The following is a 25,148-nucleotide window of genomic DNA, read 5'->3' on the forward strand; positions in this document are numbered from 1 at the left end:
AGTTTAACAAGGAGATGGAAGATTGTTGTTTGAGCTGCCTTAAGGCAATAAATAGAAGTCAAGATCTTTACACACTTTAGAAGAACATACGTGACAAAACTTGGATGATTTGTTTTTAATAATTTGGTGGTTTATACAGAAAGAGGAACCTTTACTCTATGTTTCATACCTCTCTCTAGCTGGTCCATCAGGGCTCTTCCCCCCTGGATCATCTGACTCACTGTGGCTTCTTTTGCTTTAAGTTCTGCTTCCAAATCCTAAAGTGGTTGTTTAACACATATTAAAGTTTATGCCTGCAAAATAGATTTTGTTAAATTGAAGTTGAAATTATGTTAAATGTCTGCAGGTCTACCTTTAGATTCTCCTGAAGGTCTGGAGTATCAGGTGTAGTCTCAGGATGTGTGGTGGCCAGTGCCTGAGTGGACATCTTCCACGTTTTTATCCAGCTCAAAAGCTCAGAAATTTTGTTTTCAAACCTGCAGAACACAAAAGACATGCACACTATGTACACACTGCTCTGTGTGTGTGTGTGTGTGTGTGTGTGTGTGTGTGTGTGTGTGTGTGTGTGTGTGTGTGTGTGTGTGTGTGTGTGTGTGGTAGGGTAGAGAGATTTATTCTGTCTGTTTATGGCCCCATTCTTACATTCTTATGACTTCTGCATCCGTCTCCATCAGCCGTTTCTTTGGGGGAGCAGGTGGGGCCAGGTCCTGATCGTCAATTGAAGTGACCGAATCCACGGCAACTGTATCCACAACGACCTGTTCTTCCACCTGAGTCATCCCAGCATCCGTCACAGCTTCCATTAGCTGTGAGGAGTAAGTTAAAGTATTAGTGAAAAAGAAAGGAAGATAAATCAATCTAAGCTAAGAAAAAGAAATAAAAGTACACTACCAGTCAAAAGTTTGGACAAACCTTCTCATTTATGTTTTTTCTTTATATTTACTACTTTCTACATTGTAGATACATAATGAAGATGTCAAATATATGAAGCAAAATATAAGGAATAATGTAGCAAAGAAAAAAAAAGATGAAAAAGACTAAATATGTCTTATAGTTTAGATTCCTGAAAGCAGCCACCCTTTGCTTTGTTGACAGCGCTGCAAACCCTTGGCTTTCTCTCACTCAGCTTCATGTTGCAGTCACCTGAAATGGTTTTTACTTCACTTGGTTTTCATTGCCTAACTTCATCCGAGTCACCAGCCTCAGAAATCGCAAGTTAACAGCACCTCAGATTAGAGCCCAGATAAATGCCACACAGTTCCAAGTCGAAGACAAATCTCTACATCAACTGTTTAGAGGAGACTGTGCCAATCAGGCCTTTATGGTCAAATAGCTGCTAAGAAGACAGCACTAAGGATAGCAACAAGCAGAAGAGATGTATTTGTTCCAAAAAAACACAAGGAATGGGCATTAGACCAGTGGAAATCTGTACATTGGTCTGATGAGTCCAAATTTGAGATCTTTAGTTCCACCCGCTGTGTCATTGTGTGACACAGAAAAGGTAAACAGACGGTCTCTACATGCATGGAGGATGGGGTGGGGAGTGCTTTGCAGGTAACATTGTCAGGGATTGATTCAAAACTGAAGCAGCGAAACGAACCAGCATCAGAGCATCCTGCAGCAATATGCCATCCCATCCGGTTTCAGGACAATAACCCCCAAACACACCTCCAGCCTGTGTAAGGGCTATTTGACCAAGAAGAAGAGTGATGGATTGCTGCGCCAGATGGCCTCCACAGTCACCTGACTTAAACCCAATCGAGATGGTTTGGGATGAGATGGAGCACAGAGTAAAGGCAAAAGGTCCAACAAGTGCTCAGCATCTCTGGGAACTCCTTCAAGACTGTTGCAAAACCATTTTAGATGACGACCTCGTGAAGCTCATCGAGAAAATGCCAAGAGTGCGCAAAGTTGTAATCAAAGCAAAGGGTGGCTGTTTTGAAAAATCTAAAATCTAAAACATGTTTTTTTAGTTACTTCACACTTTTTTTGTTTACTACATAATTCTATGTGTGTTCATTCATAGTTTTGATGCCTTCGGTGAGAATCTACAATGTAAATAGTCAAGAAAATAAAGAAAAAATATTCAATGAGAAGGTAGGAACAAACCTTTGACTGGTAGTGTATACAAAGCATTTTTTTAAAATAAAGATGCTTGCAATACCGAGCAGTTGGGCAGTGTGGACAGTTTTGAAAGACACTGCTTTCATTTTTATTTTTAACCATGTTTTGATCTAATCTTAGACTCTGTTGTGGCTTAACCTCATTTGTAAAGTTTCAAACTAACGCAAATGAAGGCAACTGCACTTGAGACCATGACCTTGATGACTGAGAACCTACACAGACAACAAGCATGAGTTTTACTTCAATCAAGAGGTCCATCATTAGCACATTAACACATATTATATATGATGACTCCCTTGCAAAAATGGTGAAACAGTAAATGCTCATACATTTGAAGCATTAACCATGTGAGAATCATGTTTTACCACCTGAGATAGAGTCACACACCTGAAACGAGCAGTCTTCTAACTTCTGTACCAAGCTGTCCCATCGCTGTGTCAGCTCCTCTGTGTCTGCCTCGATCTTCGCTCCTGCCTCAGGACTTCGCAGCAGCTGAATCACATCCTGTCCTGCATCAGACAGCTTGTCCAGAGCCCTCCTTTTCTTTTCCATGTCTTCCTTTAAAATCTATAAGAGCGGAAGACAAAAAAATTAAGTAAATACATAAAGATGGAAAGGTCATTCATTACAGTGAAAGCTGTACTGACATTTACAACGCCAGAAATTCAAATTTGCAACATATTTTTCCAGAGTAAATGCCAACAACCAAAACAAACAGGCGTAATACTTACAGCTAACTGGCGCACGTTCATATTGATTTCAGCGGAGTCTTTAAAGTTGCTCGTCTTTACTTCATTCAAGGCCTCCTCTTTTTCAACCAACCATATACTAAACAAGCTCTGCAGAGAAGTAAAAAATGTATTGTAATTACACACAGAGACTCGTGCCTGGGTTAATCTGTTTTTATTTTAAAAAGTCTGATGCTTTTCATCCCAAGTGGAGACACAAGTGATTCATTTTTTAAATCATCTCAATACAGTTTAATTTTTCTCTCCTGAAGTAGTTTGTTATAAATGTGCATTTAAACAGGAGGGAAGAAAAACCTGTGCAAGATATGAATGTACTGCATAAGGACATAAATATGTTACCTGGTCTGATAGAAGCTGTTGCCAAACCATAAAGACTTCCTGCAACTTGTGCCACCTTTCCTCAGTCCAGCGGCACACGGCTCCCCAACGTTCACCCAAAGACTGAATTCAAGATGAACAAAAAATGAATGAAAGCAGTAGCTCATTAATGACAAAGCATTTTATACTCAAGTGCATCCACATAAGGAAGCAATTAAAAGATACTGAACACAAATTCGTATGTTCTGAACATAATGGAAGAAAACTATTTGATAAATGACAAATTGCTGGCCAATCAGCTTCAAAGCCTGAAAACTTACTTGTAATTGCTCCTCCAGGGCAGCAGTGGCACTCTCACCGCTATTCTCATCCACCACAACCACCATGTGTGTTAAAGAATTGACCTTTACTTGCTCCGCCTCCAAGTCATTCTGGAGTTCCTGTGCAGGAACACAAACAACGAATTCAGTCATATGTTGCAATTAACTAAGCAGGCAGAGAAGCTACTCAGCCTTATCGTGACTCATGAAAGATTACAATCAAACGGGAAGGAGTGATCACAAGACCAGCCTGTTTTAGAGCAAGAGCTGCATGCATGCACTGGCACTTTTTTGGCATTTTACTTGACACTGTCAACAATGAAGCATTTACCCATGCAAAAGTGTTTTAATATTAAGTGTTAACGGTAAACTGTCCTCACTTTGTGTTGCTCTATCTGTTCTTTATAGGCCTCCATGTCCTTTGCTGCTGGCTGTGTCTCTATCCTCCTGATTCGCTCCTCTGTCTGTGTCAGCCAGTCAGAAAGCTGCTGCAGCTGCTGCTGCTGAAGATCCATCAGGACTTCATGGAGCCTGGAGAGAAAGAAAGCGAAGGCAGAAGGGCAGTAAAGTGAGCACATAAAGGTAGAAAGGATATGTAAGCCATAAATTTCATAAACTTTAGGACTAAGATTTAACTGCAACAACACAGGAAGACAAACGCTGTGGCTAAAAAAGCTCAGGGTCAACAAATGTAGCGTACATCATGAACACAACTTGTGTGCAGTTTGTGTGTGTGTGTCGTAAACCTTGATGACACAAGCTGAGAGTGCAAATCGTAAGACCTTGGGTGGCTCAACGCTCAGCATGTGTCATGTCTGGCAACTTGCACCCCTGTCCATTCTTTACAGCACAAACTGATGGCTTGATAACACTGCACACTAGACCATAAAATGTTCAGGTTTATAGTCATATTTGTCCTGAAATAGAAATGTCCTTTACCTGTTTCTGAGATGAATCAGTAAGGGACATTTAAACAACTCCAGAAGACCAATTCAGGTATGTCTCTGTTTACCTGGCCTGACGGTCCATGCTTTCCACTCTAAGAGCCTCCCAGCGGGCATTGAGGAGGGTCATCTGTTCCTGGATTTCATCTTCTTCCTCATCTGTTAGGTTGCCTTGAGCAATCAGTTGGTTACCCGCTTGCAGCACATAACCCACACTGCTCTGACGCGCTGTCAGTTTCATCATAAATGTCTTGAAAGGAAAGAGTAGTAAGTGGTTACAATTTTAAACAATAAACAGAAAAATCTCTGTCTATGAAACAGTTTGCATCCTGGGAACATGAACACGCAGCACTCATAATAAGGCCTTTATAATCTGAGCCTGTTTGTTAGCACTTGGCAGACACATGCTAACATCTGGATGCGCTTCTGTCATTAGGTTTAATGTTAATAATGCCCTGCAGAAGTACTGAGCAGTACCGTAGCACCCTCATATTTAAGTGCTGCTGTAGCAACAACACAAAGCGTGAGCACAAATCGAGGGGTGGGCTGTCAATTAGCAAACCAAAGCCATCCAAAACAAAAAGAAGCGTAAAAGGTTTGAAGAAGAAATGCAAAAGCTAATGTTTGGTTGTTTTTATTTCATTGTAGCTGTGGAGAAGCCAGTGAACTGAGTTGCTGTCCATTACAGGGAGCTCTCTGGATGAGTAAGCATTTTCAACTGCGCCTCTAACGCCTTTGTTTTTTGACTAAGCTTTACTGGCGAAACTGGAGTAAGTCAGGGAAACAAGGCCGAAACAAACTGGATTGATTTTTGTAGACTTTCTGAAAAGCCTGGCTGTTAACGCAGCTTTCAATCCTGTTGCTTTCTGTCTCCATAGCAGATTTCAGCTTTGACCTGGATTCCAGGCATTCAACTTCACAAATATTCACAGTTCAGCCGAGGGAATCCAGCCAAAGCCCCTTTACACACATGCACCGAGAGAGACGATGTAACTAAGCCTTGTCGAGCAAGGAAGTAAGCTGTGGGCCAGGGCACCATGGAGTGCAGTGTGTCACTGTTAGCCATGGAATTCCTGCCATTCTCAACATGTTAAAGGCATGCACTGCTGTTTGTGGGAGGCCTCTGTCTGTGGGATACTTTTCTCAGTCTCTCTGGAGAGCGACAGCCTAAATGTGTCACCAGTTATTGTAAAATTGATGCTCCTGAATGTGACGTCTCAGTCCAATCCATTTTTGTTTTTTTACGGTTTCAGAACTGACAAATGAATTCCAAAAAGAAAATAACAGCACTGTTGTGTCTTCTTACCTCATGTGTGTGAAACTGCTCTTTCACTTCTTCCACATCGTCCGAGACGTCGTCCTGACCCTGTAGATCATCCTCAGCCATCAGCAGCCAAGTCAGAACCTCCTCTAGCGTAGTCTGGTAGGTGTCAAGGTCCCCCTCCAGCAGGCCGCCCTTCATCTCACCCTCTGTCTCCGTCATGGTGCTGGGGGTCTCGGGCCGGGGACTGCTGCCTGCCTCCTCTGTCTGTACAGTCTAAGAAACATTAGGCAAGGTTTGACCAAGTTATAAACAAGATCATTACTTAATAAGTAGGAAAATAATACTGAAAGCAGTACAACACTTGATTGAAAGAACTGGCTTATATTTTGTAAGTATACAGGCCAAAGTGTACAGTAAAAATAAAAAGGAAGGTTTTTTTGTTTTTTTAATTTCCCAATGTGCCACATTGATAAGACCAAGACGCCTATGAAACATAACAAGTCGAAGCAAGACTTTGGTTTGTCTTCTGTGCTCATCTGCACACATCAGCTGGCAAGTTTTAAAATAGACCCAGACATCTAGAAGGGGGTTGTGCTGCTCTTGAGCACGCAGTGCGACCTGCCCTGTTCAGCAAAGGGGGGGAAAAAAAAGAAAGACTGCAAGCCAATTATGGGATGGTGGGAAGTGGGCAGGTCAAATCTTATTTTGGGAACAGCAGTAAGTCTGAAACAGCATTAACCAAGATAAAGTTGGATGTGCAGTGCAGAAGGACTGGGAAAATTACATTAAGTCTACACTTTAAAAGAAGAAGCAGCAGTCTCCATCAACTTTACCAACCTTTATCAAACTGAACCATCACTAAAAAAAAACCTACACTTCAACAAAATCAACACCTTTATAACCGACTGCACAGACAAAACTATTCCAGGCTTCTAGTTTTGTAAAGAAACGGCTCAAAGGTGCTCAACAAATCTGAATGAAGCTGAACTCCAGATAAAATCTCCACAATGGCAGTGAAAGATGGCAGAAATGGTAATGGGTGTGCAGTAACAAATCAAACAGACTTTTGTTTTCCAGGCTGAAATTATACAGTGGTAATGCCTGTGCAACAAACTCAGGAAAGGTCACCTGCTGAAAATATTCAATGACCTTTTGGATATTTTTGGAATAAGTGACAAAAGAACTGTAAGCCCTTATGTTACATCAATGAGGGCTGGCAAAGAAGGGCGACAGGGAGAGAAATAAAGAGGAGAGAGAAGGGAAAACTGCAGCCTTGCTGCATTTATTGAGTTGAATGGCTGTAAAATAGCTGTGGTCTGGCTCAACAGAACACTTTATTATCACTACATGATTTGCTCAACTGTCTATGCATTCATCGCGTTTACAGTTGTAGCCGCAGAGCATGTAATTCGCTACCACACACCAGCAGCTCTCTAATTATCAATGATATTACAAAAGGAAGGCGATCGTGGGAGGATCTCTCAGTATGTTTCAAAGTATCATCAATACCGAAAACTACTCTCATAACAAATACGATTAAAATTATGAATGTAAAAGAAAAGTGGGAAACCATATTGAAGTTATGAAATACAAAGAGCCCTTTATTTTAACTACACTCAGTCTCCCAGCAGCAACAGTATTACACATTGGTTCCTATGCAGAGAGGAAGCGAGCCAGGAAAGTAAACCCTTTGTTGGACCAATCAGAACACTATTTAAAAAAAAAAAAAAAAAAAAGACTGTTCCAGGACTCATTCCAGGGGCGTGTGAAGTATGTGCCCATGGGCAATAAAACAACCTAAGACGTGGTTTGGGGGTTTTCTGACTTTTGACCAAAAAACCTCTTAAATGAGAGATGCCCCAGAGCTATATGTGATTGACCAATCCAGCAAGCTGGGAGGGGATGAAAAGCTAACAAGACGAAAATGCATACTTAACTTTTAATTAATGTCAGCAAACTCCTTTTCAAAACACAAAGATTAAAAACGAATAATAATAATTATAATAATAAAGTACCTGGAGTTGTCAAATCACAGTTAACAGGATAAAGCAAATTATAAACAGATTCCAATCACTAGTTTGTGAAATGCTGAAGAAAAACTACTGAATTCACGGTGACACTGCACTGCACTCCGACTTTAATGTTGTAACAACCTTTTCCTTTTCTCTCAGCTATCTGCACTCCCATTCTCACCAATTTACTCCCCTATTTCCTTCCATCCTTTTACAGCTCTGCGCTTCCACCATCCAGCTCGGCCTGTTGGATAATGTCAGAGGGGTGAGTCATGGCTCTGCTCCCCATTTCTCTGCGCTTGCTGCGCCTTTCATGAGCGGTGCCGGAGAGAATGAAGGAGGCTGCTTTATCAGAGTGACTCACTGTATCTGGCAACATACAATAAGACACTATTCCTTATGACAATATTCCTCATGCTTGCACGTAGCAACATCTGCTGCCTTCAAACTAAACATGATGATCAGAAATGGAGCACAGCAGCAAAGCAAAAGCTGGAGCTGTTCAGTTTTTGCAACTCAAGATTTTCAGTTGTTTTTAAAAAAAAAAAAAAAGGAGCTGGACTATCATTCCTGCATTCATAGAAAAGAAAAAAAAAGATAACAGTTGTTTATATCATCATAGTTCATCAAGGTTCAGACAGGCAACGTCTGGAGATAATATAGCAATAACCAGCTACTTTGAAGCACCTTCAGGGATTCTTGTTTTATGATCATAAGATAAAACAAGGAGGTAAATTCCTTCTCTGTAGACTGACGTGAGGTCAAAGAAACAGTGAATGGTACTATCTTACTTAAACACAAAGATCCACCATCTCTGAGCCACTCAGAAAGTTCTTGCTCTTAAAGAGGGCTTCTTTTTTCCCCTCTCCGCTGTGCCAAGTGCTCAAAGAGATTTGTTGATTTGCTGGGCTTCGCCCTCTAAAGTTGTAGCATCTTAATAATATTAATTGCCTTGAGGGACCGCTGATGTGAACGGGTGCTACATAATTGAAGCTGTTTGACTGAAATGCATGCAGGGCCCGTTTCTGAAACTGAATCTGGTTTGAGTTTTGATTTTGCTAAACTCCAAATTTACATTCTTTGAAACTTATGAGTGTTTTGCTCTGAAAAATACTTTCTCAATTTCTTTTTATGTTTAGGTCAAACCTGACATGTCCAACACCTCTGCCCTAAACCTAATAGCTTGTCTTGCACCTTCCTGTTCCTACATGTCACGACAGCTCTACTCTAGATTTTACCTGGGCACCGAGTCCTGGACCTGAGTCTTCTGACTCCACTTTATATTTGCGTGGGAGGGTCTCCACTTCTTTGATGGCCTCCATGCTCACGTCTTTAGGCAGCACGGCAAAAAGCGATGTTATATACATGAGGATGGACTTCTTATCTGGTACTTGCACTGCCACGTCTGTGAATGATAAAGAGAGCAAGACGGCGTTAGGGAGAGGGATTTAAGGCAGAAAGATCAGAGATACAAACTGTGCGTGACAGGCAGGAGGGAGAGAGTGGAGAGAGAAAGAGGGGAGGATACAGAGGTGAAAATTGCATGAGTAGAACAGAAGCGTGGCGCGATAGCCGTTAAGGGTGACAGAAGGAGATTAGATGGGAAGGACGGTGAGAGAGACAAACAAAATGCCAGGTTAAGACAAGATGTACTAATTAAATATGCTTTCAGTACAGGTCAGGAGTGACTGCTCCTCAGTCATGACATAAAAACAGGCGTCTGACTTGGACAGCTCAAGCAAGTAAGTAAGGGTCCAGCTTGTTACAGATGTTCAGCCAAAGCAACATCAAGATCCTTCTTCACTCTGAGCTTATCCAACTGCTGGCAGGACATGAAGGGAAGGTTTGTGAATGCAGACTGTATTTTACTATGTGGGAATTTTGGCCAGTAAGATTTATGTCAATCCATAACCAGGTGCTATAAAAAGCAGATGCAGGTGCCAATTCTTAGACTTACATCTAAAAACATTCCTATAATATTTACCTGAGTCACAAATGTGCTCAGAATAGCTCGGAACAACAGTACCTTCAGGATCCAGCAGCTTCTCAATACCCAGCTGGTCTTTGGCGAAAGTGAAGGCGTGGTCCAGTCTCTGCACAGGGTTCATCGTGACCACCTTATCCCAGCTAAAAGCGTCTGGCCTGAAGTCACACACAGAACCGCACCAACACAGTTTTATATCATGGCTACTTTATACATCATAAACTACAAACGTGCAGAAGCAGTGAAGAGCCTAGTGGCACAACTTCATCTGCTTTAAAGGTCAGAAGAGGTCAGAACTTGAGCAACACTTGAAGTAGAATGATGCAGACGAAATCCAAAACCTGAAGCCAGGTGCTGCTGACGTTTTCATCTTTTGAAAGCGCACACATGTTCAGAAACATATGCATTCTTCTGAGTGCAACATTGTTTTTTTTACCATTTCCCCCATAAAGACAACATTTGATGACCTCCCCTTTACCCGTAGTGATACGTTTTGAAACCTCAGTACATATCAATAAAGACGAGGTTTTATGACGATTAGAGTCGTTTCTGGGTTTTCCAATTCAAAACTCGTTCTCTGTTTGCCAGGGGTAAAGATTTGATTTATTTTTTTGATAGTACATTGATTTTCTATACACCTAATGTAGAAACTAGCTCATAGATATCTGAAACATTTACAAACCCTGTGTATAGGCAAAGGTCTTCCCTGATCTGTGCATTGAGGCCAGCCGTGTGTGGAATGTCTTTAAACCCTAGCCCAAGGTCTAAACCAACACTGGACTGTATGTGTGTGTGTTCATGTCACTAGTAAGAACAAGGGGTTACAAGAAAGGGGGAAACACCCCAGACAATTCTTTCCCTCTTTCTTTTACGCACACACACACGCACACACATGCAAACAGTGACATGGCAGGTGTAAACGAACACGCTAAGCAGTATCAACACACCCTGCAGGCGCTGACCTATCAACCTGATCTTCACCCACATGTACAGCTTGGGTATCCTCACAGCATCTCTCTCTCTCTCTCATATACATGCACAAAAAAGGTCCTAAACTTTTTTTTTTAATGTCCTTGATTTCTTCACAACTTTGTATCTAAAGGGTACATGCCATACTACGTTAACTTCAACAGTAAATTCACCTCACAGCAACACATACTACAACAGAAGGCTGCTGCACGCTTGCAAGTGTGGAAAACAATGCAATCACGCAAAAATTGGTCATCAATATAATTTAGACTTAATGTAACAAAACACAATTGCATGACCTGGACTTGCAGGCTTTTACCTACGATGAGTATTATATATGTATATAATGTTCGTTTTGAGAATAAAGCTGAGATCTGGGGATTAAAGTTGTCATTTCAAGTCAGGCAACTGCCACAGCTGCTATACTCTTTACAAAATGCTTTGTGAAGTTGAGTTACAACATGAGACAACTTTATCAGCGATCTTATTGCGTCTTGTGATACAACATACATCCTCTCTGCAGCACAAGGCTGTGACCATCAGTATCTGTGCTGACTCCTCCAAGTCTGCGTGTTTCTTTTTACTTTATTCTTGAAATGAACAGCTACATATTTTTTTTCTTAATGTGGTCCCAATGCTCCTTTGTTTGTACCAGTCAGGTAATAGCAGTATGTCCACACTTATTGCTAAAGTACCTGCTGAGCGTCCCCATATTCCTCACCTGAAGTGGTGAAGTATGCCGTTTAGAGCTAGGCCATCCACCCAGCTGGTGGTGAAATTCAACACATTGATTTGCGGGTAAGAGCGGGTGCACTGTCGTACCCAACTCAGTAAGAGCTTTTCACTGTTGGTCTGCTGTAGGTTGGACATAACATCCTTCATGACGTCTTTCACCTAAAGAGAGACATGTACATTGAAAGAGGAGTTTTAATGTGGATGATTAATGAAGAGCAAAAACCTGTACGCCCACATTTTGATACAAAACAGTAGTTTCTATATTCTGGCTGAATAGATCACTTCTCCTTGTATTGAAAGTCAGCAGAATCATTGTATTGATTCTCTTATTAGCAGTTGGGCACATTGAATAGGAGCATCAGCAATGAAAACCTCTTTCTCAATAACTCTATGCACATTAAATAAGCCATTTTTTTTAATCCTAAAAGGATAAGGATTCCTGTAGTTATAAAATATAATGCAGTTAATAAAACCGACACCATGTCTAACACCCAAACAAAGACAAAAAAAATGCACGTGGCATCTGTTACATTAACTAACAATAATGAAACTAATGAAAAACAAATGTTGAAAAAAAAAATGGTAAGGTTCAAACCTTATGAAAGAACCTCATGAGCCGTTTTACGCCAGCAGGTTGAGCACACAAAGCACTGGATGATATACATGTTTACATGCATACACGCATGTGTGAACATCAATACTGATTTTCCATCATCTGTTTTTTTGATCCCAGGGTTAGCAAACAGAAGTGTGTATGTGTGTGCGTGCACCCTGCTCACCTGCCAATGAAGGATAATACTCCAGATGAGGCCCAAGGTCAGCTTGTGGTTCCCATCCACAATATCTGTCCCTCCTATGTTTACCAGATCCACCTGAAAGGAGGACAGACCAAGTTGTTAAAAATATCACAAGCAACCAAATAAACATTTGTGATTTCTACTTTCTGAGCTTGCAGGTTATTAACGTTCAAATATATGGAAATGTGTTCTTATGGGGAACATATTAATCCTAAAAATTGAAGCTATTGCTCTGAAATACTTATGAGTGACTTGAAGAAATGAATCAGCTTTCCCAAAGATATCTGTGGGACCATAAAAAGCTTGCTGCGAGTCGTTATGCTCAGTAACACTCGGCAGAACCTGTAAACACACTTGCTGAGTAAAACCAGAGGAGCTCTCCTTTGAAATGGGATTCGAGTTTTCTTATGCAGCTGAGTAATATTACTTTACATCTTAATGAGCCATCAGTGTTAAAGCTGAACACTTCCACCCAGTCAACTGTCTCCACAAAGCAGATTATGCCACCCTAATTACAGCCTCCCAGTGGTGAAGTGAGGTCTGCAGGTTCATCAGACATGTATCATATGAACTAAGGCCAAGTGTGAACTGATTATATATAAATATTGTGGAGAGAATCAAGGCACAGGGTGGAACATGAGGTCATGTGTCTGGTCAAGTTATGAAGTGTCCTTTCTTGTTCTATGCAGAGCTGGCCTCTGACCCATCTAGTACCAATTAGCCTCATGCTGCCACACCATTACTTCTCCACATCATGAAACAAAGCCTCACATATGCATCAGAGCAGACACGCACAAATACAGTCATCACCCACTCCAAAACTCGCAGTATTGTCTCCTGAAGTACCCTCCATCCGAAAAATAATAATAATAATAATAACATGAACTGACTAAATCCAATTGCAGAGTTGTGTCTTCCACGGGAAAATTTTTAATTGTTTTCAAATATGTTTCCACTGTTCAGGCTTGTGGAAACTTTGGCCAGTTGACACTTATTTTGCCTCTTGCAAGAGTGAAAGCAGCAGGATTTGCATGCAAACTTCAGTCTCTGCTGCTTCCCATGAGTCTGCCCTGCCCCTTATCTCCCACTGCTGAGGTCAAGGCATTATGACCAACTGTTGTACACAGAAAGTAGGAGGAGGGATGATGAAATGAAGCAGCGAAGGAGGCAGAAGGACAAAGAAAAATACACAAGAAAATGACTTGTGTATGAAATGAATTCAGAGGCCACAGGAGATTAAGGAGTTTTGTATAATTAGAGGAAGAGTTACTGGTTTGAATCAAAAACAGTGCAACCATGACTGTAAATGTGCAGTGTGGACATAGGGTTTGGGAGTTTCTACTTCAACAAAATACAACATGACATCATTTCACAGTTTAATATAGTTCCTTATTTCTGATTATCTTATGAGGCTGAAATGAAACAGACTCTTCTTTAACGGCACGTGGCAGAAAATGACAAATGCACAACAGTTTTGCCACCAAACAGGAAGTACTCACATTGTTTTGATGTAGGACTTGAAGTACTTTGTTGACGTTGTTCAGAGAGTGCACTCTGGTGGAACCTCGCTCTTTGCTCTGAGGAAGAGGAAATGCAGCATAAATCAGCTGACACGTTCACGGTTCACCAGCCAATCAAGGCTAAAAATCATGCAAGTCAACAGTTTTGGCTCTCGTTTCCTGTAACTCATTTATTCAAATGAGTTTCTGCGGGTTAATAAATAAATAAATATATTCTCATTTGCGAACAAGTCACCTTGACGACTTGTTCCCCAACTTCAAGCCAAAGCTTGGGGGTTAAATGTAGATAAGGTATGCCATCACTCCACACAGTGTTTCACACCATACATTATCACAGCTATTACGCTCTCAGCAGCGTCCACAAGAACTTATGGAAAGAATGGCTCGGTGAATGGCTGCCAACTGCTAATCCCTTTTAAGTCTTCACATACGTCAACCACTCATTAGCACCCAATTATAGAATTAGTATTCTGGTATCAGTGAAAAAGCCTTTGTGCACATGTGTGTGCCAACATATATGGCACAAAGACAGTTGGCACTCAATATACGGCTGCAGGTGTTAGAAATATGATATGCTGCTGAAGGGTGGTACAGAAAAAAAGAAAAAGAAAGAAAAGAAAACAGTAAAATTAAAATTGCATATACAAGCACAAAGCCAGTCATAGAGGACATGCATATCTTTAGTCTCCTTTCCCATAGTACTTCTTTATCCATTATGCCAACCTCTTTTTGAATAAAGTTTTAGGTGAGTAAAGTGATAGTTTGCTGAAAGCTGCAGAAATTCAAATAACATAACATGTATTTACCAAAATTAAATAAGAAATAACATAAGCGTAAAATACGTGTTTTAATTTAGGAAGCAAAAGCCAAGCACGGCACTCCAGAGTGGCTCAGATGTTTACATTAGATTTAACCTGTGTGTTTACATCACATCGTGCATGTGCTTGTACTGGCATGACTTTCACTTAAGAGGAGGAGGAAAGGGGGGAAAAGAAACAAAACAAAACACTGCACTACTATAATTTGACTGCATGCACTGCCAAACCTTTCATGAGCATTTCTGCGGCTTGAACGTGCCTCCTTGAAATCAAATCTCGAACTTCATGCATTCAAACAGCAAACTTTTTTAAAATGTCAAATTTGAATAAAAACAACAACAACAAAAAAAAAGTCTCACGAATGTTAATGTACGTATACAAAAACCCACCAGGACACTGCCAGTGAGACCCTCCAGAAGGTCCAGCAGCTTCCTCCCGTCTCTCAAATCGGTGAACATGTCTTTGATGGGCGACTTCCCTGTCTGGAAACATCACAATTTCTGCATTAGATTTATCATAAGACTGGATTAGAACAGTCAATACCAGTGATAAGAGGCCCTGAGTGTGGCTGTAGCTTTGGAGAGACAGGCATTTACATTTAATTCAAACACTTCAAGCGTCACTGAGAATAACCTCACATGTCACAGTGTTATGCAGAAAGAAGAAGAGAAAGTTTGGCACATTGTAACAACCAGTGTTAAAAGGCACAGACAGTCAACAAATCTGAAACTATCCAAATGAAACAAGTGTAAGAATGAAACTCAAAGTATTTAGGAGAAAACAGTGTGAGGACAGTAATTAGCTCAGGTAGACCAACTAGAAAAAAAAAAAAATCAGCCAAAAATATTTAATATCATTCTCTGATTGTTGTTTTATAAGAATAAAAAATATATACAAGGACCACACACATAGACTATTAATGCTCTGACATAAACTAAAAGACATTAACATTAACCTTTTTTAATTTATTATTTAGTTTTTAGCTTAAGAAATAATAGAAACAATAGTATGGCAGCGCTGGTATCATGGATGGGTCTTGAGGTCACTGTGCCCCCTGAGCTTTAGTCTAATGATGCAGCTTGGTAATGAAAAGGTTAAACACCCACTTCGCTGATAAGTCGCTGCAGCTCAAGTTCAAGTTAATTATTCAGTTAACAGTTGTTTAGAAGACTAACTCTGGAGCAGGTCTATGCAGGTCAGACTGTGGGAAGTACCCCTCATGTCTCTTTAGCACAAGAAAGATGTCATCCATCAGTTTGTGCAGCTGCACTGTATGGAAAAAAAAAAATACTGGGCCACACCTGTTAATCTTCAGTCTCATTGGTGTATAAAATAAAGCACCTAGACATCCAGTCTATCTTTAAAAACTTTTGTGCAAGAATGGTCATTTAAAGAGCTCACTGCATTTGAGTGTAGTACTGTAACAGGAAGTCAACATTACTCGGCTCACTGTGAAATTTTTCTCTCCCAGATATTCCACGATCAACTGGAAGTGGTATTATTGCAAAGAGGAAGTGTTTAGGAACCACACAGCAACACGGACAACGTCAATTTACAGAGTGGGATTGCTGAGTGCTTAGTCACATAGTACGAAAAAGATGCAAATGCTCTGCTGACTCACTAACTGCAGATTTAACATTTTACAACATTATTAGGCAGATGAAGATATTTTTGTACTATGAGGAAAAAAGGAGAGTGCTTGACATCCATTTGAAAATGTTTGGCTCTAATGTTTCACATTACCTTGGAGAATTGTGCATTTATCCATTTGGTGAACGTTTTCTTCTGCACTGCGTCGTGCTCATCTGTGCAGGAAAAGAACAAAGAAGAAGAATTGATTGTCAAGAACATGAACAGGTGGATCAAAAGTGACGTCAGGTACAGTCAGCCTTTTAAAAGAAGCAGCGAACATTGTTACAACTTGATGTCCATTTCCACCTGGTTTTCCAGGGAGCGACTTGATCTCGGCACAAATTAACTTACACTGATGAGGTAAATGGTAATTACAGCCTGAGGCTTTTTGACTTAAAAGCATCCCGATCAATGTGGCTGGAACATCAGAAAATTACCAGAACAAAATGAGGGGTATTTTAAACGTGCGTACCAAATGTCAACAGGTGCACGGTGTGACAAGTAAAGCCAACAAACCTTTTTGCACATGTGCGCACACCCTTGTCCATTTATAATGTTCCCCTGAATCCAACTGTACAAATATTTCACATTCTCTTCCCACTTGACTCCCTCCCTTCCTGCGCCTCCTTTATTCTCTCCAACATGGCTCTCTAATAAGGCCTCATTGTGTGACAGGCAGAGGGTCAGCTGCTTTGATGTGCCAGGGCGATGGCTGGCTCCTGTAATGGATCAGAGTAGCTCGCACAAAGCCTTGGACTTCTCTTGAGAATTGATTTCAGTTTTACTTAGGCTTCTTTCTAATGTGCCGTTTCTATGAACTCTAAAATAACTAATCCATTGCGTTCTCAGTCAATTTCAGTGTAACCACCAAGGAAACGGGTAAAAAGACGTATTCACATCTGCCTCAAAACACTCTGGCTGAGGTCTTGATCAGACTGTAATCTAAGGTTAGGAAAGCTGTTAAAGTGCCTTATGTGTGTGGGGGTCAGGTCAACCAGCAGCTGTGCAAAGCACCATGAAGTGAACAAAAGGTCAAAAGGTTAACATCACCAGCCTCAGCACTGGTTGGCTTCTCTGTTTGGGATGTGTAGAGTGTGTGTGTTTGTGTAGCGGCTGGCTGGGTGACAAACTGCATAAAAACAAGTGCATGGTAAGAGTAGAGTAGAAGCAGGTGAAACAGGTGAACAGGTGACGGGACTGGATAAACAGTGGTAGCAGAGAGGGTTTCTCCTCTGACTTTCCCCAAATCAGTGATCTAAAAGACCTTAAAGACCAAATACATAAGGGCAGATGAGGGAAATGGACAATAGTTTTATAATATACATTTCTTCAGAAATGCCACAGGAAAGGACGAGGTAGCAAGAGACTAGTAAGCGTATGAGGAAACAGGCAACTGGCTAGGTTAGATTTTGAGGTGGGGACCAAACCAGAAGAGGCTTGTTGCCTAGACTGGTATACGCTTGAACTTTGCTATCTTTGTGTCATTGCCTTTAGTGCATCGAATCACAGACTGCTATAGAAACACCTCCCGAGTGTTGGTTGAACCCTCTTCCATATAAATTTGAGGCAGGAAAAAAAAAAAAAAAAACGCTTGGGGTTTCTTTACTTTTTTGTATTATTCTTAAAGAAAAGACAGCTGATGGAAGGGTTTAATGAAGATGATGACAGAAAAAGGATACATGAGACAAAGAAGGTTTCATGTTGAAAAACAAAATGACAAAATGGTTGGCAAAGACCACGAGCCATAACACGGCACCCAGTAACAGATGATGATCAATTACAGTAGATAACTTACAGGTGGTTAAACATGTTCTGACAAGGAGAACAGACAAGGAAAGGGATGAAAGAAAAAATAGGTGGACCACCAGACAAAAACAATGCTGGGGGGGGGCAAGCAGAGTGGGCCAAAAATACTAGAGAAAGGCAGCCAAAAGGGGAGGAATCACTGGCAAGAACATTGAGAAAATAGCTCACAAGGAGCAAAGACAGGTATGCTTTCAACACAATATCAATTTTCCTTTTATAAAAAGGCCCATGCACAGGCCTCCTGTTCTTACAGCGTTATTGGCACCCTGTAGAGGCCCCTGGGGAGAGGGTCCCTTGGGGTTCAGGTCTCCTAGGCTCTCTACCTTACCATCTTCATAGGACAATACACTCGATTCATACACAATGCTCCCCCTCAATCTGTCTGCTGCTCCTACTCGCTGCAGCACAGGAATGCATCGCTGCAGGATAGATCAAAGTAGGCAGCAGGCTGTGTGTGTGAGAAAGTGTGTTCAAGAGTGTGTTTGTATGAGCAACACAAGAAAAAGCAATTTAATAAAAAAGGGGAGTATGCACAAGTTTACAACTTTACATTACACATGTACACCGATGCCAGTTTTCTCATTTGTAGCTAGTCACAGCATCACATACACAATTCAGCTACAGTCCTATTTGTGCAAGGCAGGTATTATGCTTGATTGTGGACACAAACATTCCTTTTACACTCTTCTAGTGTCCCCGAAGCACACGTGCACACTCAGTGTGTTGCAATGTACAGCTTGTGCAACAACTCTTGCAATGACATCTTGTTTAGGTCATTTAAAAATTGTACTTTTATTTTTATATTTTGTTTAATTGGGCCAGAGCCATAAGTGTTTGCTCTAATCAGCTGGGAGGCTTCAAGTTTAAGCTTCGCTTCATTGTAAGTTGATGTGATACGAACATCCAGTGTGACAAAAATAATTCAGCACAAATTCTTGTATCTGTTAAGGAGCTGAATTTAAAACCTGCTATTACAAACATGACTGTTTAATCCGGTCTTTAAGTGATGACGTGATGGAGGCATAAACATTAAAGACTTATGTTCTACATATGGTGCTTTCTATTGACAATACACCAACAATAGCATAGAATAGACATGCTAGACATAGAATAAATAGAATAAATATACAATATTGACTTTTTGTTACGCTTTAAATAATCTGCTTAACACATCAGTCAAATCTTTTGCACTTTCTCTTGTTGCTCAGTGAGTAACCGACCCTTTTATCCATCAATGAATCAAGCTTTTACTAGGGCTGCAAAGACTCATTGAGTAAATTGAATAACTAATGAAAAAACCACAACGCAAATATTTTTGCTTTGATGCTTCATTAACCCATGACTCTGCAGCACTCAGCTGTCACTATGCAAGTATTTTAGCGTGGCTAGTTTACGTCTACACACAGCAAAAAGCAAAGAGGCCGAGCTGTTTTCACGACTGTGAGCTCAGGTGGAGTGAATAAACATTTCTTCTAGTGTTCAAAACAGCAGCGCTTGTCACTGTAATCACCATAAAAAAGTTTACTGGGAAAAAGCTAGTGAGCGTCCTTAATCAAATCAAACCACCTGTTCAGCAAGCTCCAGTGTCAAGGAAAAACAAACATTGTAGCTGCTCCCATCAACCGCTGTTGGTTTTACACTGAAAAATGTACAAAAAGCCGCAGAAGTTTAAAATAGAAGCGCATGTGGGCAGATGAACTGGTAACTTAGTCAAATATCGTGTTTAAATCACGCAGCTTGCTAAAAGCTGACAGCAGCCGTCCCACTTTCTATTGCAGTGATACCTGCAGCAAGCAGGGGTGAGTCTAAAAGTGGGACATGGGGTGTACTAGACCCTATTTAGCTCAAAGCTTTAGTAACATTATTTATCAGATTTAGATTAAAGGAATATATAAATAAATTATTATGATAATTAAATTATAATATTTTATTGCAGGCCAGTAAAACTCTGAGCCACTTACCTGAGGCAGTTAGGTTGGACACTGATTTATTATTAACATTAATTATTAACATCTACACCATCAGAACGTGCATTTCTGCAGCAGGAAATTTCGCATCAAATTAAAGCTCAGAGAATGCTCATATGCACCTTTAAAGGTTTACACACTTCAATATGCACATAAACACACCAAAGCTTCCTGCTAATGTAGGAAAGCCTTCAAAGAAGACAGCGCAAAGCCTCGTTTTAGGTTCTATTTAAACATTGTTTTATATGCCATTACTGCATTTGTGATTACTTTTTTTATGCACTTATGTTTGCGCTTAAAAACTACTTTTAAATTTAGCATCCAAATATAGTTTTTAAACTATTAAAACACTGAAATTTCTCAAATAGAAACTGATTAGCTTATTTTTAACATTTTTATTATTGTTTATTAATGTGACACAATTATTTCTTGTTTCAGTATCTTTTACCAGGTCCTCGTCCAATCAGTTTGGAAACTTTCACTTCACTTATTCATGTAATCTGCTTTGACACATTCTATCAACCAAATGAGGAGAAGTAAATATACAGCACAAGCACAGTGAAGAAAGGAATTACATGCACATTCCTTCACGGAGAAAAATATTCCAGCCTTGCCAAACAGTCAACATACGTCTAATAACTGAGTCATACATAAACACATCAGTCTAAGTCTGTATATGCTTTGCACAGACAGTACTGTTATATAGTATTGAGAAACAAGTGATTGTTTTGTTTTTGTTTGTTTGTTTGTTTTTGTTGTTGTTTTTTTTGGGGGGGGGGGGGGTTGCCAGCAGTCAAAAAATGAAGTAATGATTACATCAGGAGGAGTAATCTCGAGTTCAGCAGAGTGATCCAACTCATACTCTCAACACATGGTATGCATGGGTGTGCACCCACACCACAGCTTAAGACCAAAGTGTTGTGTTTCATCCTGTTTGCAGAATGACAACAACCAAGGTGATAAATTCTAAAAAACTCAAACCCACTTTACAGTTCACACCTATTTCTGTCCAGAGTAACAACTTTGTTACAATTACAGTAGGAATTCTTGAGTTATGTTCAAAGCATGTTTCATGAAGTCAGTGACCTTTGATGCACAAATTCTAATCAGTTCACTCTTTGAACCTGATGTGATAACACAAGTTTATTTTTCCTGAAATTTGGCCAAGATCCATCAAGCTGCCAAACTGCAATCATTTCCCTAACTGCTGGATAACAGCACGTTAATTAAAGTTTAAACAGTGCTGACAAACCTGAGAAAAAGAATCACAAACACACCTGAAAAACATAATATAACATAAATGTTCAAGGAGCAAAAGAAGAAGGAAAAAAATTAACAGAAGCACACGTTTCTCAAAGCAGCCAGCTGGGAACACAAGAGCAGACACATAAAATATACAGCCCCGGTCTCCCCCTCGCTCTCACAGGTGGAGAGAGCCTGTGACCGCAAAGTAGAGAAAACGGGGAAAACTATGTGGAAAGCACTGAGGTGAGAAATCAAACAAACCATCAGGGTTTCCACGACAGCACCACACAGTAAACACACGGGAGCTCGGAGCTTTTCCAAACAGAGATATTTACAAAGTTTGCCACACCAGTGAGCAGCTGTTACCTCTAACTAATTCATACCCAGCAGCTAAAATCTTAGCCCAAGGTTTTCCCAGTTCGCCGTTTCAGCGAACGGCTTAAAATGCATGTTCGACCGATGAATGAGCACGGCTAACACGTCAACAATACAGCTCCTGCATTAGCTGAAGTGTCTGGAAAAGTAAATGAAAGAAAAACAACAAACTAGCATGAGTGTGGCTACACCAAAAATAATGAGACTGAATGCGTGCCTTTCTCAGGTCATTGGCGAAGCATTAAACTGAGCTCTTGGCTTGGCTGCTACACAGCTCACAAAAAAAAAAAAAAAAAAAGCATCACATGCTGAACTTCACCTTGATGGCTCCTTGGAAGAAGCCTTGGCTACGGACTGTCCTGTCAGGAGAGCACCACCCACGGTTGAATGAAAGGCGCTAATCCGTATACAGGAAATACACACAATCCTACAACAATCACGCTCATACAAGGATACTGCTCAGTCTGACTCAAAGTGTGCTGGCAGACGTGTATTACTTTGAATCTGTAGGTTTAGAGGAATGAATAGAATTCCTATAATTTCCTATGCATTCCTCCTCCCTACCCCACTGGTCACTTGTCTAAGCTTGCCCCAGCCCATACAGCTTTGTTGACACTCTACCCTTGCCAAGATCTGGGAATTTGCAAGGAAAACACTCATAACGTCCAAATGGATTAACCCATATCCCCACTTACATTCTTCAAAACACCCCCATGGTCTGCAGAGGTGCGTGTAATTAGGGCTGAGCAGAAACAGTGAGGTGAGAGGGCACGGGGCTTTGGGGAAGTCAGGCCAGGGTGACGAATTTTGTTCAACAAGCCGGATCACCCCACACACGGCAGAGATTTAACAAGAGCAGTGTAAATCGCCTGTGCTGCTTGTAAAAGTGAGGGAAAGAGAAAAAATATAATAAATGCAGTGAAGGAATGTGAAGGAACTCGAACTGGTTTTAACTCCATATGCCCAATTTACAACAGTCCAAATATAGCTTGTATTTTTCTATGCTTGTTCAGATATGTTCAGTTTTTCAGTAGAAATAAAAAGAAATGTCCAAAAACTGACCTTTGGTAAACCCCACCAGTATCTTTGGCGCATTTAACAAAGTGCATGAGAGAAGAAAAACAGAAAAAAGACAGTTTGAGAAAACAAAATCTCTCGTTTCATGGCACACTCTCCTTTTAATCCAGCCACCCCATATCTTGCGCCTACACCTTGATCAGATTGCAAGAACACTAAAAATATGCACGATTTAAAACCAAGGTCCTAGCTGCCACCAAACTACAAGCGCGCACACCTGTCAAAAGTTCCTACCTCTAAGACTGAGTCCATGCTGAGCCATCTTTTACCAGAGGCCACCGTAATGCTCAACATAAGAACCAACAGAAGTCAAGTAAAGAGCCGGAGGAGATAGTCCAAGAGTATCTGCGCAAAGAAGAATTCGATATTCCTGCCTCCCTCTTCTTGTCTCTCCCATGTGTCTGTCACTCCTTGACCACAGAGAGAGGAACAGATCGCAAGAATGCAGCAACAGAGAGAAAAAGGAGAGGGGAGGGAAACAGGGACGCTGTCAGGGAAAGGGAAAGTGGTTGGAGCAGAGCGAAACAGGACAGGGCAAGCCAAGGGTAGGGAGTCATGATGCATCGTGTGATAGGGGGCGAACACAGATGAACGCTGTTCGGCACCATTCCAGCATGCGATGGGACAGAATGCAAGTTTGAGGAAAACAAAGGCAAAAATCGGCATGTCAGACAGAGATTGGCACACAAACATAGATGCAACACGGGATTATGGAGTAGGCGATGCGGTGGGGCAGAGGCGTTGACTTTCCTATCTGCATTTGCTGGAAGTCTACACAACTCAAACTAAGGTTGGAAAGGAATTCACAACCAACTTTAACACAACACAGAGGAGCTGGAGTGAAAGAAATGTAAACGCTTAACTCAATTATGTGTAAATGTTGGCAATCTTTACTCCAGTTTTATCAAGAGGTGGTGCAAGCTCTGCAGTGCAATTTGCAGAGCTTCGTGTAGTTACTTTTTCAGTAGAGTATGAGTGTTTTGTGGATGTGACAAAATGAGACATCACACTCTCTTCCATTGTGCAGATAAATCACAACACGACTGCTGATCAGCAGTCTTCTGCTGCGTGATGGTTGACTGGCTAGATAAGGAGCCATAAAACCCAGGGATGATCAACTATCTCATTCACACAAATAAAAAGTATGCACATCACGACTAAAATATGACAGAAAGAGAGAAGTTGTATAAAAATCACAAGGAGGAAAAGAAAAAGAATCGATCAATTGATCAAAGTCATGGGTAACGTTCACAATTACGCTCCTTCGGCTATGAAAAACAGAATCAATGCCGGTGTGTTTAGTCTGCTTTTTAGGTTAATCAAGACAAGCTTACCTAAATCGAGGCTACTTTCATGCTTTCCTTTTCTTCTGAAAAAGTTACGCTTTCTCCACGACATCCATTTACCCAAATTCATGACAGCAATACAGACCTTACAAATATATACACACACACAATGGAGAAAAAGAAAAAGGAAAACAAGTAATCCGGAACAGGAAGACAAGGTAGTGGCAGCAGCGTTAGTGGTGGGAGAGTGAGTGAGTGAGAGAACAAGAAAAAAAAAGAAAAGAGAAAGAGGAAGTGGAGGTGTGACAGCATTCATCGATGACGCTGGGTGGGTTTATGTGGGGTGCCGGGTCGGGCACTCTGTCACGACATACAAATGTTCGCACACACAAGGCTGAGAAAAAACCACGAGTGAGAAAAACAGATGGTTAATTAAATAATTAATAGGTAAGTGAAAGGTTAGAGAGGTGTGTGTGTGTGTGTTGTACGCTTTGTGAAATCAGTTGATTCTCGCCTGCAAACACGATACTGCTGGAAACAACAGCTCTAATTCAAATAACCGCGACCCAGAATGAGCGTGCCTTAGCAGAACGGTTTAGGGTTAGGACAGCCACCTCTTTTGCCTTTGGTTTACATCAAAGTGAAGCAATCAGTGTCCCTGACTCTCAGAAAAACAGAACTGTTACAGCAGACTGAGTTAAAACTGAGACGTGGGTCCTGACATTCACCGAGGGTCTCAGCCGGGGCAGTGGAGCAGGGAACAGGGAAAAAGCCAGAGTCCATTTGCCCATTGATATATTTAGTCAATGAGGGCCAACTGAACAAACAGCTCTATTCCCACACAGAGAGAGTGAAAAAAAAAAGAAAAAAAAAAAAGAGTAAGAGAGAGAAATGAGAGGGAGGGCAGAGGGTGAGGGCAAAAGAGAAAGTATATTTTCCTGTGTTTTGTTTTTTGCTTTCCTTTCCTTAACAAAGAGGAAGTAGAAGAGGTGATTCCAGCTTGGTGACCAGCTTCCAGAGTCTGACTGAATTAAATCCACTTCCTTCCACAGGGAGCTGCGGCAGCTGGTCTGGTCACAACTCAGAGGAATGAAATGGTTCGGGTCAGGCTGGCTTTGGCAGTGAGTGAAGGAAGCAGACACCAAAAGGAACTTTCCACTAGGGTGCGTCAGTCAGAGACAGGCGTCCTCCCCCTGTCAGTCCATC

At 41.0% G+C, this 25,148-nt stretch overlaps 1 protein-coding gene across 5 annotated transcripts in view; it reads right to left on the minus strand.

Moving 5' to 3' along the window:
* utrn (utrophin) overlaps window positions 1–25,148 on the minus strand; it is a 192,241-nt gene that overhangs the window by 154,549 nt on the left and 12,544 nt on the right. For all 5 annotated transcript variants that reach the window (XM_080290147.1, XM_080290148.1, XM_080290146.1 and 2 more), the window contains exons 3-19: window positions 16,298–16,359; window positions 14,944–15,036; window positions 13,716–13,793; window positions 12,199–12,291; window positions 11,406–11,578; window positions 9,758–9,873; window positions 8,970–9,136; window positions 5,762–5,992; window positions 4,524–4,705; window positions 3,892–4,042; window positions 3,512–3,631; window positions 3,213–3,314; window positions 2,856–2,963; window positions 2,512–2,691; window positions 643–806; window positions 353–476; window positions 170–257 (exon numbers count right to left, since the gene is read on the minus strand). In XM_080290147.1, coding sequence (XP_080146273.1) covers window positions 170–257; window positions 353–476; window positions 643–806; window positions 2,512–2,691; window positions 2,856–2,963; window positions 3,213–3,314; window positions 3,512–3,631; window positions 3,892–4,042; window positions 4,524–4,705; window positions 5,762–5,992; window positions 8,970–9,136; window positions 9,758–9,873; window positions 11,406–11,578; window positions 12,199–12,291; window positions 13,716–13,793; window positions 14,944–15,036; window positions 16,298–16,359 — 2,232 coding nt within the window. The remainder of the gene's footprint in view (window positions 1–169; window positions 258–352; window positions 477–642; window positions 807–2,511; window positions 2,692–2,855; window positions 2,964–3,212; window positions 3,315–3,511; window positions 3,632–3,891; window positions 4,043–4,523; window positions 4,706–5,761; window positions 5,993–8,969; window positions 9,137–9,757; window positions 9,874–11,405; window positions 11,579–12,198; window positions 12,292–13,715; window positions 13,794–14,943; window positions 15,037–16,297; window positions 16,360–25,148) is intronic.

Source organism: Astatotilapia calliptera, chromosome 15 (genome assembly GCF_964374335.1).
Source record: "Astatotilapia calliptera chromosome 15, fAstCal68.1, whole genome shotgun sequence".
NCBI classification, from domain to species: domain Eukaryota; kingdom Metazoa; phylum Chordata; class Actinopteri; order Cichliformes; family Cichlidae; genus Astatotilapia; species Astatotilapia calliptera.